Source organism: Stylophora pistillata, chromosome 4 (genome assembly GCF_964205215.1).
Source record: "Stylophora pistillata chromosome 4, jaStyPist1.2, whole genome shotgun sequence".
NCBI classification, from domain to species: Eukaryota; Metazoa; Cnidaria; class Anthozoa; order Scleractinia; family Pocilloporidae; genus Stylophora; species Stylophora pistillata.
The window spans coordinates 31,498,682-31,516,506 of NC_142522.1; the positions used below are offsets into that span (position 1 = coordinate 31,498,682).

Here is a 17,825-nt window from a genome sequence, read left to right on the forward strand (position 1 = left end):
TACCATTACTCCAACAGATTGTCATAAAAGCGATCTGGGCCGCTGCAAAAGAGATTCGTGCCCCACGACAGTCAGCACATGGGACGTTGATCATCGATTTTGCGCTGGTTCATGTGGGACATTCTCGCATTCGACATCGACTTCACTGTCTATCGCTCTTACTTCGGGCCCAACCTGAAATTGTGCACGACCTTCAAAACAGGTTTTCGTTGGATGAAGACGAAATGGTCAGTACACTTTCAAAATTTGAAAAAAACATGTTTTCCAGGTCATTTAAGCCTTTCAGCTTACGTTTTTCTAACAAGTATGCAGGTGGGTCTGTTGTTTCGATTCGATTCTCACTTAGGGCAATTCATACCCCTTAAAACTATTTTAAGGAAAACAATCAGAAGTGTGATACACTCCCAAGCTTGTAGACTTCGCTTTTATTGCAACAAAAGTTTCGAAAGATGGAGTGTGTATCTCGTATTCCGCTAATAGCTACTAGTTTCTTTTCAAAGACTGTCGATGCTACCGCTCTACAAATTTACTTGGAGCGTATGGCACCTTCTGCAGAGGATCTGAAGACCTCCTCGCAGAGACAAATTTGGTGTGACTCTATTATGTCAGTGAAAATGCCAGTGGACGAAATGATCGGTGAGATTGGAACCGAAGGCAAAGAACGTGTTGGAGAAAAGACTCAGTCAATGCTGATACAATGCAGGTACCGTTTAATTTTCTAGTGGTAAAGTTATTATCGCTAATGTCGGTTCCCTTTAAATAACATGTAGCCATTATTTTGTGTAAACGTAACTCTTTGGGATTTAAAAAGATATTTTCGAAGTTAACTAAGACTCGAGATAACCGAGAAATAAAATTGGAACAGACACTTTTATATGGGCTAGATCATTACTCCTTTAGAAATCGCAGCCTCGTTCCTAGGGTCTCTCATCTTCCCGCCCCTGTAGCGAGCGAAGAGGTTGTAGAAATCGCCTCAAACTCGTGCCTAAGTTAAAGGGCGACAATGTTGTTTTTTCAAATGCCCAGACTTTTGATAATATATACCTATGTGTAAACTTTTTTAAGTAAGGTTTGATGATTCGGAGATGACCCCCTTAAGATCTAGTAATCACGGATAGCTTTCTTTGTTTGAGGAGAAAATGTGGTTGGATTGAAATTTTCAAGTTCAGTTCTTCTACGACCAAGGAATTTTAAACGATACTTTTCAGCTTGATTTAGTCGGTATGTGGTTGGCTTGAAATTTTCAAGTTCTTCTACGACCAAGGAATTTTAAACGATATTTTTCGGCTTGATTTAGTCGGTTATGTTAATCCTTAGTCTCCCAAAGGGGACTTTTCGAAAACAAGCCTTGTAAAGTCAATATAATTTTCCTTTTTACAAAGTTAGCACAAAAACTGACGGAATGAATGGGCTTACTTTGTTTCTGAACAGTCCACTCTCACCCCTAGCTCACAAGATTAGCTGTTACTGAGATATTACAATATAATTAATGTAGATAATCACATGATTTTGAGTTAAATTTAAGATAAATCAACACAAGCTATGTTAGTCTTTCAACAATTTAGAAGTTCTAAATATTATCCCGAATTACACGTGACGAATCAATGTGATTACTTGTTAATAATATGTGCATACAAAAATTTGACTCTGATTTCCTCCCAGCCGTGTTTATGCATATGGTTCACTGGTGCGGCCGCTTGCCTTTGTGTTGTCATCGGAGTCTTCGGGCTTTTTCCCGCAAAAAAAAAAATTCTCAGGAATAATTGCATTCTTAATTCACAGATAAAATTTGTTTAATAGCAGTAATTACTACACGAAACACACGAACTGTTGTCGGCGTAAGCTCCCAGAGAGTTTGTTCAGGGCCTCCGGTTCCTATTTTGCTATACTTTCCTCAGAGCCGTCGACTTTCAGTCAGTTGTTGGTGCTTTGTTGAGTGTTTTTGTCTCGAATGAAAACGTTGTTACTTTCTCCTTACCTTTCCGCCATTTTGTTTTGTTGTAAAATCAATCAATTTAATTTCAACTTTCTGCACTCATATGTATTTAAGTTCACACATCAACCAGGTGGACAATCAGACTTGGTTTGATGCTATTCTGGTTTAAAGATCCAATGATTGAAGCCGAAATTACAATTCATTCATTCCAGAGTAGCTTCCAACCCTGTCTTTCAGCGCTCAATTTCACCTTTCAGCACTGTACGGGAAGAATTGACGTTTTCTCTACCAATGAGCGGGGTGGAATTTTTGCTTGTACATTTATTATTAATGATATCGTAAGATTATTTTACGCTTCAATTTTAGATCTATGTGGCAACGTTTAAGTGCGGTGAGAATGTTTATCGAACACGTGTATCCTTCCGAAGGTGGAGTAGATATACTGGATGTGCAGCATGTTTTGAAACTTTGGAAGGTAACTGTCGCATCAGACTAACTTATCATATTCCATGATAACATTCCACGCATTTACTGTATTATTAGCCAGTTAGGGGGGAAGCTCATAGTCATAAGCCCATTGGTTTCCAAGTAAGCTTCCTCATGCACAAGGAATAAGAAAAATGATATCTGAAATCCAAGATCTTATATAATACGACTGGTTTGAGGCTCCATAGCCTATAGAATGAAATCAGAACTGCATAAAAGCGTCGTTCATTCAGGCAGACGAAAGTATTTAATATAACTTCACAACTGAACAAATACTTGGGCAATTCTTGTATAACGTTACATTTACCGCGCTAGCTAGAGAATATAAGGAAAAGAATTGCTGCCAGCAGATGTTTGCGGCGAGGAAATAAGAATTAGTATAGTCGCCAAGTCAAAGAAAAAGCAACCAGTTCATTTTGAAACGTTACAAGCAGCAACAGAATCGACTTCATGGGTTATGGGTTCGAATCCCGTACATGCTTGAATTTTTCTCAGGCCTCATTTTCACTAGCTACTGCTTAAGTAGTGTTCGTTACTGCGGAGATCGCTCTCATACTCGTTCTTTAACCGCAGTTCAATTATATGACTTTCATTTATTTACAAACGTTGACTCATCACTTCACGGGTTTATTACGAAACAACATAATGACCACCTCCCAGTTGGCTTGTTGGCTCAGTTGGTAGAGCACTGCACCGGTATCGCAGAGGTCATGGGTTCGAATCCCGTACAGGCCTGAATTTTTTCAGGTCTGATTTTCACTACTGCCTAAGTGTTGTTCGTTTTTGCGAAGATCGCTCTCATACTCATCGTTGACTGTAGTAGTGGAGCTTACAATCGAATCACTGAATGGTTCGCACCATAACCAGACATAATTTGAGTCCATCGAAATCCACGAAATGAAAAACTGCCTTTCCAAGTTCTATTTAATGGAACGAAAGCCACTACAAGAATACAACTTTTTTTGTCGATCGTGGTGGTACTAGATCGTTATTCATGCTCACCTCCAAGTGCTAAGCAAGAGATTTTCCAGTTTCGTTTTTCAATTATAATGTAATAGTTTCCGATTTGTCTGTTGTTCAGCTCTGGAAGTCTGTTAGAACAATTTACTATAACTTTTAAATATTTTATTTTAATAACTATAAAGATATTTAGTATGAATTAAGGCCTCAATAATTTTATAGGCTCTAGCTGATGGAACAGATTTCACAAAGGCCAAGTCCCTCACTATTCTGGAACGAGTTTTGCATAGCTGTAAAGAGGATGTAAAACAACGACTGCAAGAGTAAGTCGCTAGCTTTCCTTTCGGTGGCAGTTAAGTAAATTTGCTTATAATGAATGTTGTTTGCTTGTCCCTGGTTCATGGTTTGTCTTGTCTCTGGTAAACCAAACAGATAGCGTCTACAGCCGATAAGGTTATGGTTGCCGTAGGTCAGGAAAAATTCAGGGGGAGGATTGAGCTAAAAGGCTGCACTGTTAATACAGAGGTTGATCAAAAGACATATCTCTCAAATTTTTTTCACATTTACCCCTGGGTCTCTCTAAAACAGTTGCTCGTGGACATTACACGTTGTTGGAATGAATATTTGGAGAAGGAGCGGACACCCCATGGGTGTCAACTTGAGAAAAATTTTCGCCGCTAGATGGTTCTTTAAGTACCTTCCCCACCCGCCGACCCCCTTCAAAAGTTACAAGAAATTACTTAAGTAGGATTATCATAATAAAAATGGATTTATGATGGATTCAGTCTCTTGGCTTGACACTCGCTGTTTTTACTAGAGAGGAATAAGAAAAAGTCGATATAAGGAAAGCTTAAAGGAAATTGAATCGATTAAGGTGTTTCAACATGATGACGACATCTGTACCCTATGATGAATCTCGATTCCCCAGTATTGCTTTTCGGCCATTGGTACTGTGTAACCGTCTAATGGAGGTTCGATGATACTGCTTTTATTCAAAGTGACGACCCTAAAGTGTTTGCAAAGTTCCTTCGAAGTTGCAACGCATTCTTGATGGAGATCATTAAAGTGTTTTGCCTTGGGGACGACGTGCATAATTTGGATGCAGACGTATTTGAAATGCTTATGAGATATGTTACAGGGACACAATCTACCTTTGAAACGAGAGAATTCTCGCTTTTCCCTGAATTTGGAACAGACAGCAGTCCTGTTGAGAGATCATTCCTCTTGCAACAACTCCTCAATTCCAGGTGTGTATCTCTCTAATTAACAGCTTCTACCTGAAACCAGCCTTCGATCTGGCCCGTACCAGAAATACAAGTATCTATTGTTTAGTTTTGACTCATGTAAGTTGGTTTATTTAACCAGTGCAATGCGATACGCTTCAAGACTCTCCAAGTTAGCGATCACCATTAACTTAAAAGTAGCAATAAAACTTATTAGATCTGATCATTATAGGTCGGCCGCCATAGGCTGTATTGGCCATTGGCATTACGAGTTAGAGATCAAAATAGTCCTCTACAGCCGGTGGCATTTTTGCGTTCATCATTACTATCATATATTTTAACCTTCTTTGCTTTGGTTGGTTGAAACTTCCATGCGATTCTAGAAAAGAAATTGACCTTTTCGCCAAGGAGTGTTTTTTTCTTTTCAATAGCAGCTGCATTCCACGAGAACAATGAACTACTCATTCGAATCACTTACAAATGTTAATGTTCACCTTGGGTCAGATTTTTGGCGTCCTTGCTATTCTTCTTTTGAACAGAGTTCCTTTCAGAACACATCTTCAAAAATCAATGTTTTCTGTGATATTCCTTTAGTGGTAAATTAGTCAAGAGCCACCTCGAACGTTTCCTCTTCGAAGCTCAAGGTCTGCCATCAGAAGTGCCTCATCTCCTGAATGTCTGCCTGCTTGCCGTGCAGTGTATGGAGGTACCTGAAAATCTGTCCTTGTTTCAAAGAACACGTTACAGTGTAATGATGAAGCTCTTTTTCAGGAGCACGAACTTGTCCGTAACTTGGTACAGCTAGGTTACAGTGCGTTATAACTTAATGACGACTACTTTCCTTTTTTTTTTCAAATATCCAAAAAAATATTAAAACCATTATTAAATGTTTTTTAGTTCTTACTGTGTACCCCTAAATCTTTTTCAACTGCCTTCTTAACCCACAGAACTCCTGTGACAGGACGTTCGCCACAGGTGTCAGCCTCGATCTCCACTTGCAAATTGGTACCGTCAATAGGTTTTGTCAAGATGCACTTGAAATCTTACAGAAAGACCTTACCACCAGTGATGATGAGATTGAGGTTAAATCACTAGAGGCGATAGCGAAAGCACGCTCCAGTCTAAGTTGGGCTGCGCAGTTTATTTATTTGAGTTGTGTTAGCGGTGACGAAAAGTGGCACCGAGATGACACGCTTGGAGCAATGGAATTCCTCTTGAAGACTGTTCAGGCATTGTGCACGTCGGTTCATTTTAGTTCCCCTGCTCTCTTTCTGCTCAAACAGCTGGTCAAACGTTACGGGGGACACGCAATTTCTACAGTGTCGCAAAACCCAGAGCTCGCTTGGATCGTACCCGTAGAACTCTCGCGGAGAGAGGTAGGGTGTTTTATTCTTATGTCAGTTTCTGATGTTCCAGATACATACATATCGTAGGTTTATGAATCTCCCTCATACTGCGTTAAATGAATGAAAATGTTGACAAGTTATGTTGTTTGCTTTCCCACAAGATACCCATAATTCATTCGTGACAATGCCCTACTGAGTACTGCGACCTACTGCAGTACAAGCCTACTTGTCCACGTTTGAACGAAATGCTCTTGACTGGCCCCATACTCTACTTCCTTTATCATAACTATTCTATCCTTTTAAAAGCGAAAAATACTAAAGGAGACATTCCTGAATTTACTTATAACAATACCAAAACAGGACACAGAGATGAATCTGGATAGGTTCTTGGTGTATGGAGAGTTGTACCGGGGAGTAAGAGATGCGATAGCCAGAGCAATTTTGAGTGACGACACACATGAGCTTGTCGTATCATTAGAGGTAAAAGAGTACAGATCATTTTATACTTCTTTTGAGTTTGCCTGTATTTGTGAACCCATGGTTTGATATTAGAAGTTTATTGACTTCTTTGTGAATCCCCTCTCTGACACCTGAGAATGCTGAGAACTTAGTTTAAAAAGATCGCCTTAAGAGATGGAGGCCAAAGATTTAGGGAAAAAGCAGTCAAAGAAAATGTTCAGATGCTAAGGATAACCTGGGGTTACACCGGAATTTCACCTGAAAGAGCAAAAAAGGAAATGCAATTAACTTTGTTTTACTTGTACGTGTAGCTTTTCGCTTGATTTGCGTTCCTTAACTTTAAGGGTTTTACTCACGCACCTTCCTATGTATTGTTAGGCATTATATGAGTTTCCGGGGCATTCTACGGCTAAGGACATCGTACTGCTTCTAGCTTTGTATCGAGAGATCACTTTACCGCAGAGAATGTCGGCTCAAGACCAGCATTTTCACCACGAAGTAAGAAATAACCTTGATTATTATTCAGGCTATCTGTAAGCACTTTTTCAAATTGCAGTATTCGTTTTTCAATTTAATTTAAGAACCGCGTGTTCTTTAAGTTGATTTCTTGTATTGGTATTTACGACAATATTTTTCACTTTCATCAGAAATGTGCTACTGCGATAAGAGACGTCCTTCTGAATAGGAGGAGAATGATATCCCAGAGTGTAAGTTCAACTATGGATCATGTCCTTAGGGGCTGATTAATACATACCACGAATTTATACAACTCTTTCAGGTGGTATTCATAGGTCTTATTCGCCAAGTACAAGGGCCTTAGCGTAGGGAGAATAGTAGTCTATGGCTTGACATTACCGGCTGAGCAACTTCAGTAAGCTCTCTCACTCAGAACAGCAGATTTAAGTTAGCCTTTGTTTCGGATGGACACGCTTCTATTTGAAGGAGTCTCAGTAAATACCCTTTGTGGAATAAATATATCCAAAGGTCTGGACAAGGCTGGATCAGCCTCTAAACCTTTCCTTTTACTTTTTCTTGATAGTTAATAATAGACATAGGTAACAGTGAACGAACTGGTACTCTTCGTGAAGTTCGCGACAATTTGGTTCCTCATAACTAATTTTCGGCTAATTCTGAAACATTCGTCTTGTTAAACATTTAGATGCAACATTTGGTCAGAGATCTCTTGAAGAATTCTCAGAACTCTGACTTCTCATTCCTTGTTGGCCAAGAGACTCAGAGCGAGACAGAAAAGGCTCTTCCCGAAATTCTGTTTCACGTGACCTCTGTTCTTCGCTGCATCGGTTTTGATGAGCTCCTAAACCCTTTAAGGGAGATTGTTCTCGCTCCAAGTGAAATGCTGGTAAGTCGAAAGTCTTCATTCATTTATCAAACAAACCCAAAAGTCATTTTTTTTACTAAAAGACAAATAGACAAAAAACTTAGAAAAGGAACTAGTAGAGTTCTTTCCTCCCCGCAAGCTGTACTACAACTGGACAGATATTTCTCACTCTCCATTCTGCAGAATTCTTTTCTCCCGACAATGCCAGAAGACATTTTTGAAGAGACTCGTTTGGCCATGACAGAGCAGAATGGTCAGTGGTATGGTATGTATCGTACTTCTTACTTAGGTGGTTATCCAATCGCTATTAAGCCGAAATCCAGAGAGAAGGCAAGAGATGCGTAGTCATTTTGGTGTGCATGATCTCTGAAGTTTACACATTACGGTGAAGAAATGTGTCATATATATACAAGAAAGTCATCTATTAGATCGGAATTTTAACCCCAGTCTACCTGTACGATGTTGAATGCCTGACGGTCTCTTAAGTATTGTTACACTGCTTATTTCATTTCCGGTCTCGCATGGCTCTGTAGCTATTTCATTTTTTCGCAGATATCAGTAAACACTATTGAACGACACTTCACTAAGAGGTATATCCTTTTATTTTTAGAATGCGGAAAGGGCCATCCATACTTTGTTGGTGATGTAAGTATTGTTATGGACTAATCTATTGACTAAACGACTGACCTGATTGATTAACTAATTCATTAACCAATAGATTCACAGAGGGCCCGATTGATTAAGTGCTCAATTGATTGATGATTGGTCGAAAGGTTGATCGAAAGATTGAGCGATTGTTTGACTTAACTTATAAAACGGCTTCACTTAAATAATATGGCCTATTATTTAACAGTAGTCTCAGTATTATAATCGCATTGTTATCTCTTGATAGTGTGGCAGACCAAACCAGCAGCGTGATTGCCCTTACTGTGACTCGTCGGTTCCGATTGGAGGGCTAAAACACCATTTGGTTCCAAACAACAAACTGGCACGCCGGTATCTTGTTTCTTCTTTCACGGAATATACGATACATAATTTCAGTACTTGCATGGTCAATATTTACGCTGATTACTATACGCTTCTAACCCTACACTGCTTACGTCTACAGTATCTTCGCATTTCTTACATATCATTATGTGATTTTTGAATATTCTTGTTGGGGTTACGTTGAAAGATAAATGTTTATAACATTATATATAGGAGCCACGAAAGATTTTTTTCACAAGTGCTAGATTATTTATCAAGTTATTTACCTTTCTGATTTAATCGTAACAAAATGAAACACTTCTGAACCATTTTGATGATGCAAGAGAAAAAAAATAATCGAAACTGATCCAAAGGAAACTCAGTGGAGACAACTCACGCCAGTATGTAATACTGCAATAGTGTATTTATCTTTCGTGGGAGTAAGTCACGAAAGAGTTTTCCAGAACGTTATATGGAAAATTCTAAATCGAAAGAGAAATGGACGTCTTGTTTTTGTTTGTTTTTTGTCGAGACAGGAGAAGCACGGAGAATAAACAACAATTCAACTCAATTCGAAAACAATAGGAAGAATTACATTTAGAAGGTGTAACTGTCACTGCAGAGTAATCGCTAACCTGCATGACTTAATTTTATTTTTAGGGACGACCGTTCTAACAAAGGTCACATCTTGGGAACGCCCAAACGGATCGTAGGTTCTGAAAGAGATCTGTCTCCTGCTATGGTAAGCCTCTTGAGGTTTATCCTCCATTCAGCGATGCTGTCCGGAGCCCAAGAACAACCCAAGGTAGATTATAGAATAGCGTTAAACTTGAATACTTAAAAAGCAACCTCGTCAATAGCTATTTCATTCGTTAATGTTTATATATTGTGGCGCTATACGTCTCACGGTGACCAACTAAAACACGAAACTTTCGAACAAAACTGGTATCGCATGTTGCACGACGCATTCTGTTTCCATTAACCTGCATTTACTGCTTAGTTCCTGAAAGTTCATCAATAGGCAAATCGAATTCATCATCTTGAATGTGTCTTTATGTAGGCAGCGTGGTCAGTCAGTTTTAAGCCTCAGCAGTTCAATTTTGCAATTAATTAATTATTAAAAAACAATGTAACCACCTCTCTACCTTTTTAAGGTGTCTTGTTCTGAATAAGACACACCGGTTCTGATGAAATTTGCGAGTCTGATTGAATTTTAGCATTCACGAACCCGTGATAAAAAAGACACCTATTCTGCTGTAATGTTAGTTACAACGTTCCCTTACCAATCAATATATTTCTAAAGTTGATTTATGGTCAATCCAAGGTCGTTAGTCAGCTAATAAGCGAGTCAGATGTTCAGCCACACGATGTTGGGGGTTTCCTCTGGGCACATCTCGTCAATGATGTGCAAAATGTATCGACCAGCCTGGAAAGAAGCGTGGATGAAGTGGTGCTGATGATTCATGGCGTTTTAGCTGAGATTGTGTATCGTGCAACAGCCAGTAAGTGACAATTTTTTCCAGTCAAGTAGAGCAAGCTACCCATGCAGCAGCCATGTCCAAAAGGGGTCTTATTTTTTTTCCAATGACACCCAATGACACTTTTAGGGGCGCTGCGTAAAAGTTTGTGTCTCCTGAGAACTTCAGCCGTTTACATTCCTTTTCAATCTTTATCAACGCATCCTTAAACACCTGGCCTACGCCCCTTTTTGGGTTACTCCCTTCCTTTTTGGGTTTTTCATCATGGCAAAGTGATATTTTGGATTTATTTTTCCAAATATTGATGTAAGGATCTTGAACAATATTATTGTACACTACTATAGAGGGCACAATTCATTTCATCAAGATTAGCAGTCTTGCAGGTTAAAAAAAACTATTTATGACAAACATTTTCCACATTTCATAGACAGCCTAGCTAAGAGAGACACCCTTTACTTTAAGTTATACCATTTTATATTTATGTTTAAGGAGGTACAGATGGTGTAACAAAGTGGTCGACTAAAGCGGAGCGAAGAGAATGGGAAAATCGGTTTTCTTCCGTGTTTGTGAGACCTGTTTGCACGGTAAGAGGCTTGTGTTCTGCTGTGCTCTTAGTTTACCCTTTTTTGTGGGTTTTTGCCTCTTTGCTTTCCTCCCTTTGCATATAATTCTTTTAATACAAGAGATTTGTGTCTTCAGGTTCAAATTATTTTTCTACATATGGTGAAAATGTTTTTTTAGTAGGTTAGGTTGACATTTTCTAAGAACTCAATTGTATATATTTTGACCAAGTGTTGAGCTCTGCTCAGGAGAAGTAATTTACAGTAATTCAGCGACGCGTCAGTTTGACACTGTCGTCAATCAATCAATGCGATATTATAAATAAATTCAAATGAGGCTGAAAGCAGAGCTCAGGGTGTATTTGCTATTCCGCGTTCGTATTAACACTCAAACATAGTAAGCGGGTGGACGAACTCGGCCGAAAACCAATTCTGACCAGACGGTTGGAACAAGCTTTGTCATACTTGCAAATAATGCATATCAGGCCTGATGATTCCAATATTTAGTTCGGGAATCTTCATCTGAAGCCGAAAAGGTAGTTTTTTGGTTTATTCGCCTTCCGCTTCACAAAGTCATCTTGTATGAAGTGTGGACGCTGAGCAAGGAATGAAACTCGCCAAACCGTGTCATTCTGTGTTATTCCTTATAATAAGAGGACTAATTTATTTATTAACTATTTTGATACAAATTTTGTTCTATTTGTACAGAATTTGGAGGAACGACTGCAGAATTTCTATACACTTTCTATCAACGATAAGAGATTAGGTAATGACGATATTTCCTCGGTAAGACCTCTGTGTTACTTTCCTAAATGACCTAACTTCGGATGAATTTGTAACTCTTCTTTCGGGTCAATATTCCAATCATAACCTTAAAAATTGATTCCGCCTTAAATTCACGGTGATTGAAACGACTAAAATTAGATAGAAAGGCTTTTTCATCTAACGAGGGCGATACAAACTCCCGAAAGTTGTTTCGATCATAAATAATGCTTTGTATTGCAACTTTTGTCATCCCAATATTCCAGTACTACTATATTCCCTCATGGAGGGACTCAAATGCTAAAACGAAACAAAAATGATGAGATTTATGGCTTCGGTTATGGCAAGAAAGAGATCACTATTTGAGTTAAAGATGTCACTTTTTTGCAACCCCTAGTTATCAAAACAGATCGAAAGGGGGTGGGAAAAAGAAAAGTAAGGCTTTACTAAGTCATCGGTGCGAGAGTTGCTGAACAGGATTAAAAATAGTGGCATCCTTAGTAGAATTTTTAGCTCATTTGTAAACGATTTTTGGGTAGTTATGTTACTATTTGTAGGATCAAAGCGCAGCCAGTGTCACAAATTCACATGGACTTTTTAATGGCGGTGGTAAAAGCTATCCAGTTTTTTTAAAAGAGCATACCTCTCCCTTTGCAAACCATCAGTTTGATAAATTTAAATAACTTTGAGAAATTTTTCAGCATGCATAAAACCTTGAGCTAGCTTTTATGAGAAAAAGTATCCCTAATCAAGTTTCAACTTCTTGGCCTTATTGCAGGGAGTGATCCACTCATGCGAGAGATTTACGAGGTGGATGACCCTACACCTCCTCGCTTTCCAACAGACATCCATCCTGGAAACCCATCCTTTTGGAAATATAGAACTCGTTTGACTGTTGAGCATTTCATACGTCAGTTTCAAGACGTCAGGTCAAACAAGGATCCATGCAAAATCCTAGGAAAGTTTCTCAAGCAGGTACTACGTAAATGAAACTACAGCAAACTCTTTGGTAAAAGGTGAACTTAGATTTTGTTTATGATCACAGACATTTTTTTTTCTTATCGTAGGAGCACAAACTTCGCGCAGTACGTCATCTGCCGGAGATTTTGGCTTTGCTAAGAATACTAACTGATCGCTTTTATCGACGAATCAATCGAGATGAAGCGAATAAGCTCAGGATACGGGAGTTTTTGAAAAAATTGTCGAAAGGTAAAACTATTGGTAGTTGCAAAACTTGGCGATTATGTTAAGTGAATCTGACTAGATGTTTGGTTAGAAACAGAGACTGGTCACTCAGAACCCTGTATTCCAGTCTTGGACAAAGATCAACCAAAAATAAATTTGATTGATTTCCCAGGCTGATATTTTTAGGCCCTTAATTAGTCATCCCTACCTTGCTTCTGAGAGACAGCATACAATAATCTAATAATAGATAAACAGGAGCGACAACAAAATGGCTTATTTACAACAACAATATAAAAAATGGGAAGAGTACAAGCTGCCCATAATAACCATTGAGGGATAGAATGATAGGGCAGCCTTGCTTAAGCTATTAATAAGTAATTATATTAAAGGTAAGGCACCACACACTCACACGCACTACGTAAAATATAATTTATAGATTTAGCCAAGCCTAAAAGCGGAGCTCCCAAGTTCGTAATATTAATGATAACATAAAAGATGTGCATTTGCCAAGACTCGCCTGAGACACCCCTCCCTTCATTTTGATAGTCTCCCCTACCCTACCCGTGCAATCTGAAAGCACGTATCCTCGGTCAGTCACGTGACAACCAAACGAAATGAGGTTGACCATATTCCATGGGTAGGAGGCTCTGCCCCACGCGCGCGAAGCGCCCGTGGGAGCCCCGCTAAAAAGAAAGAAGAAAAAAAGCTACTAGAAAAAAGAAAGACAACAAAGGAAAACTTAATGTGCCAGTATCAAACAACATTACCAACATGAACAGCATGACAGGAATAAAGTGATGCGCTTTTAAGAAAACAAATTAATTGTCATTTTTTCATCGTAAAGCAAAAATCTAAGCCTACTCTCACCCAATATAAACATTTTACCTTCTATGGACCGGAAATAATGTGCCCACGGCACTTGCTGGGTGACAGCGAGAACGAATATTAAAAGTGCATCAGTTTCTTCCCCCTCGTTTCCCTCTTCGAATCTGCAGATAGTGACAAGTGGTTGGAGCTACAAATCTGGGGAAAAATTGTGTAAGTTCTAATTTAAGTAACCTCGTTCTCAGAAATTGAGGTAGGTCTGAACTAACGTTTTTTTTCACTCTTTAGACCAAAAGGAAAGCGTCACAAAGTTATTCAAAAGTTTTCGCACTGCTTGGGATCAAGCACGCTCCCAGCTCAGTTCTCAAGGTGAGAAAACGTGCGCTGAAAACTTTAAAAAAGGTATTTGAGGGGAAACATTGAAGTATTTAAACAATCATGGACTGGTTCATTTTAAATCTTCTAAAGTAATCGAAGGACATCCATAACAAGTGAAGATGGACCATTGGTGATTGGAATTGCTTAGTAATTTTTGTGCGTTGTAAATATTTCTCCGCGGCAGGTCGTTTTACCCCTTCGCAAGAACAGTGCTCCAAACCAATTGAAATGAACTCCAGCGTGTCAGTATTGCTACCAGATAAGGCTGGCCCAGGTGTTTGTTGCAAAGCTTTACTGTTCTTTTTGGTCAATGCACATAATGAAATGGTGGAAACATACCACGCTGCCTTTGGATCTGACGGAAGGACACGGTATTTTTTAATTAATTTATTTACATATATCACACTAGGGTACAGAATCGTAAGACATTGGATGCCACTGGGGTCATTATTATCACACGATTTTATGGAGGTTGAAATTGACACTTGGGATAACATACTCCAACTGTCAGGCAGGTTACATATCACTCCATCTCCAATCAAGCTAGATCCTAGTTTCATTTTTTTAGTATTGAGTTCTGATATGGAAGTTTTTTTAACTTAGGTACCTACTGTGAGCTTAGTGCTCTTTCCCTTATTTCAGGTTAATGCTTATTATGTGCAGAATGTCCTTTAAAGGTTTACCTTACTTCATGATTACACGTAGCGGTGTTATTTCTCAGGTTTTTTTATTTTTCTTCTCATAAGGGGTGGGGAGTCTAACACACATGGATTGTAATATAAATAGTAGTGATTTAACAAGTTTTTGACACGGCCAGGTTTCTTTCGGGGGAAGTAGGTCTTACACCAGTAAATAACTTGTATATTAGGGCATACCACTTTCCTTTAGTATGATTCATCGTCATTTTGTGTCTGGTCGAAGAGGTGAACCATGTAGCTTACAACCCTATCCCTCAACTACCCACTTGCCTACCTCTGACTTCCTATATTTCAGTGAGTATGTTTTCGATTCACTCGAATTATTTTGGATCTGAATGACAGTACTACCTCCAAGATTCCTCTTGCGGAGGTTTCGGCATCGCAGTTGGTAGCATATGACTCAGAAAAGGACTTGTTACCTGTGATGCTAGCTAACTGCACCTACTCACTGGAGGTGGGGAAGGAAAAAAAATTGCAGTATAACTGGGAAACCCTCCAGAAGCAGATAGTCGATAAGTTCATACGTGGAAGGCCTATCGTGGAGTTTAAGGTACACGTTACAGTTTGCTTCCGAGAAAAAGCATGAACTATTTTGTGTGTTCCAAAATAAGAACAGTTTACCGTCTAAGAGACAAAATGAAAGGTTCCTAAACATGATACTAAAATTAACAACTAAAACATTAACCGGAGCAGTTTTTTGAACTCCCTAATTGCAATCCCGGCGTTTCAATCCTCTTTAGCTCTGTCTTTGACTTCAACTTCGTTTTTCTCTAGCCGCCACCATAGGTCACTTAGTTTAGGAGCGACCTCTTCAAGGCTGATTTCCCTACACAGTGCGTTATAATTGATCTTGGGGAGTTTTACAGTCTGTAGACTAGAGTGATATGAAAAGCAAAAATAATTTTCTGGAAATGCGCCCTCTCCCAGTAGAGTAGTGGTAGGGAATTTGGTAGTTCCGCAAACCAACAGTTAAACCCAGTCAAAAGGTACACCTAATCAATATATGCTACTCTATCTTTTTTAGCTGGATGATTTCGTGTTTCATGAAGATGACTGCGATATATCCTTCGTCAAGTTGAGGAACAAGATTCCACAGGTTAGATGTCATAAGATATTCAACAGCCAGGATTTAATTTGTCAGTCCCAATTGTTAGACAGACCTTATCAGAAATTTTAATCCACTAGGAGATCTAGGTAGTTGTAGTGAGTGACAAAACGGTATTGAATATTACACTGGCCAGATTCTGAGGGTTTTCGGGTTTCAGGGTTTCGCTCTGACGGAGAGCTGACGCTCGAAACGTCAGCTTTAGTACCCGTACGGTGGCAAATTTACATTAACGACTCAGTTTATAAAACCAAATTATTTTGTTATACTCCCAACCGACGTGGCACCACAGTTTTTGTAGAAATTTACCCCCTTAAAAGAAAAGAAAGTTCATCTTGGGGCGAACCATAAAGACTACATGTGCGAATAAAAAAATTGGTAGATGGTTATCAGTGTTGTAAAGAACATTTCGTCTTTTTTTAAGGAATCAATTGATGGTCATATTCGAAACCAGATTCTCTCAGAATTGAAGGAACTCAGGGATGTGAGTGAATTACTTTCTACCCTGGAAATGGCAATTGGTTTCCTGTCAACAGCAGGTGGAGATTCGGAAACGAAAGTCTGCGATTATCTAAAGGAGTTTCTTCTTCTTGGTGATAGAAAGTCGAACTTAAAGAGTAAAAAGGTAATTAGTCTTTCTCAATGCAAGAGGAACAAGAATGCTTTAATGGTACTTGATTTCGATCGCATAATTACTTACCATGGTAAAATGCTCTTCCAAAATTTAGATTTAAGAAAATGCAGAAAAATTCTTTACAAGTACAATTTTTTTCTGGATGAAAACGTCCGACCCGATTGTAGTTAAGCCGGCTTTTCATAAAAGCCAGGGCTGAACTGTCAATTACGAAATTAACGCAATGGGTTAGGGGGGTGGGAGTGGGTGTGTGACAAACTTCCGGAGAAGACCAAGCAACAGTTTTTGCGTCAGGATAATGGGGAAGATCGTGCTGTCTTGATCAACTACCTTTGTGTCTCTAGGGAGGGCACTCAAACAATCTGCCAAATAAAAAAGTAAGAAAACTGCAGTCTGTTAATAAACGCCGGCAAACTATTTACTGAACAGAGTACTAAAAGACTTTAATGAAATTATACGAGACAGTAAAGACTTTTAATGAATCCATCAGGTGGATTTGGCTGCAATCAATCTTTTCCCGTTTTCATTTTCATCTATCCTTATTTTCCTTCCTTCTTTAACTTGCTATCTTTTAGGCTCAACAATCTTGCTGTCTTTGTCACATTTTGGATTTGTGGTCAACAATCGCCGAAGCGCGTGCGAGATTCTTGTTCAAGAATAGACAGGTGCGTTTTACAAAATAGCTTTCCGGAGTGTTCAAATCACTTTCGGCAAAAAAAATTGTCATCGTGTATTGGGTGATGGTGAGAAGTTTCCTTTTCAAGGCCGTATCCAGGGTTTCTTGATAGGGGGGTCCGAAATTACTTCTCGACCAACTCATGCCCACGTGCCCCCTTTCCTTCGCAGTTATACGCACTCACACAGACACACATATCCAGGGTTTCTTGATAGGGGGGTCCGAAATTACTTCTCGACCAACTCATGCCCACGTGCCCCCTTTCCTTCGCAGTTATACGCACTCACACAGACACACACACACACATACACGTACACGCACACGCACACGCACACGCACACGCACACGCGCACACGCACAGACACATCAAGCAGTTACTTAGTACAAGTAACGTTATTGCTGCAAGAAGTTTGGTGTCAGACAAGTAGTGACAAAGAAGTCGGGGGGGGGGGAGCTAGGTAAAGGATACGATCCCCCAGACCAGCTCTCTCGTTCCGCCACTGCTTTCATTCGAAAGATTTTAGCTCACCTCCCAACAAAGACCACATTTTTGTTCCGGTAGACAGTCCATACATCTATTATTGTTCTCTTTGCCGCGTTCATGGCCAGCAAAGTGCATGCATCTGCCAAAATTAGTTCCCCATAACGGTCAGCTAATATTCAGCTAATCTTTAACTGACAAACGATACCGAAAAATGCATAACATAACCTCTACAGATATTAGACTGGATTTTTTTCTTCTCTGTTTAACAGATCTTAATTCCTCCATTTTTTTTCAGGATCCGTTTGAAAAGGTTTCAGACAGTTTT

At 39.3% G+C, this 17,825-nt stretch overlaps 1 protein-coding gene and 1 non-coding gene across 2 annotated transcripts in view; both read left to right on the top strand.

Moving 5' to 3' along the window:
• Positions 1-12,431, top strand: part of LOC111335919 (E3 ubiquitin-protein ligase rnf213-alpha) — a 53,330-nt gene extending 40,899 nt beyond the window's left edge. Inside the window, 20 exon segments of the mRNA XM_022941919.2 lie at positions 18-227; positions 501-703; positions 2,303-2,411; positions 3,605-3,705; positions 4,381-4,629; positions 5,200-5,311; positions 5,553-5,981; positions 6,312-6,431; positions 6,789-6,908; positions 7,058-7,117; positions 7,570-7,770; positions 7,933-8,014; positions 8,360-8,394; positions 8,642-8,745; positions 9,376-9,520; positions 10,040-10,217; positions 10,683-10,742; positions 10,745-10,777; positions 11,462-11,519; positions 12,294-12,431. Coding sequence (XP_022797654.2) covers positions 18-227; positions 501-703; positions 2,303-2,411; positions 3,605-3,705; positions 4,381-4,629; positions 5,200-5,311; positions 5,553-5,981; positions 6,312-6,431; positions 6,789-6,908; positions 7,058-7,117; positions 7,570-7,770; positions 7,933-8,014; positions 8,360-8,394; positions 8,642-8,745; positions 9,376-9,520; positions 10,040-10,217; positions 10,683-10,742; positions 10,745-10,777; positions 11,462-11,511 — 2,601 coding nt within the window. The 3' untranslated portion in view covers positions 11,512-11,519; positions 12,294-12,431.
• On the top strand, positions 3,085-3,157 carry Trnat-ggu (transfer RNA threonine (anticodon GGU)). The gene has a single exon. It is a non-coding gene; the product is annotated as a tRNA-Thr (tRNA).
• Positions 12,432-17,825: the final 5,394 nt, after the last annotated feature.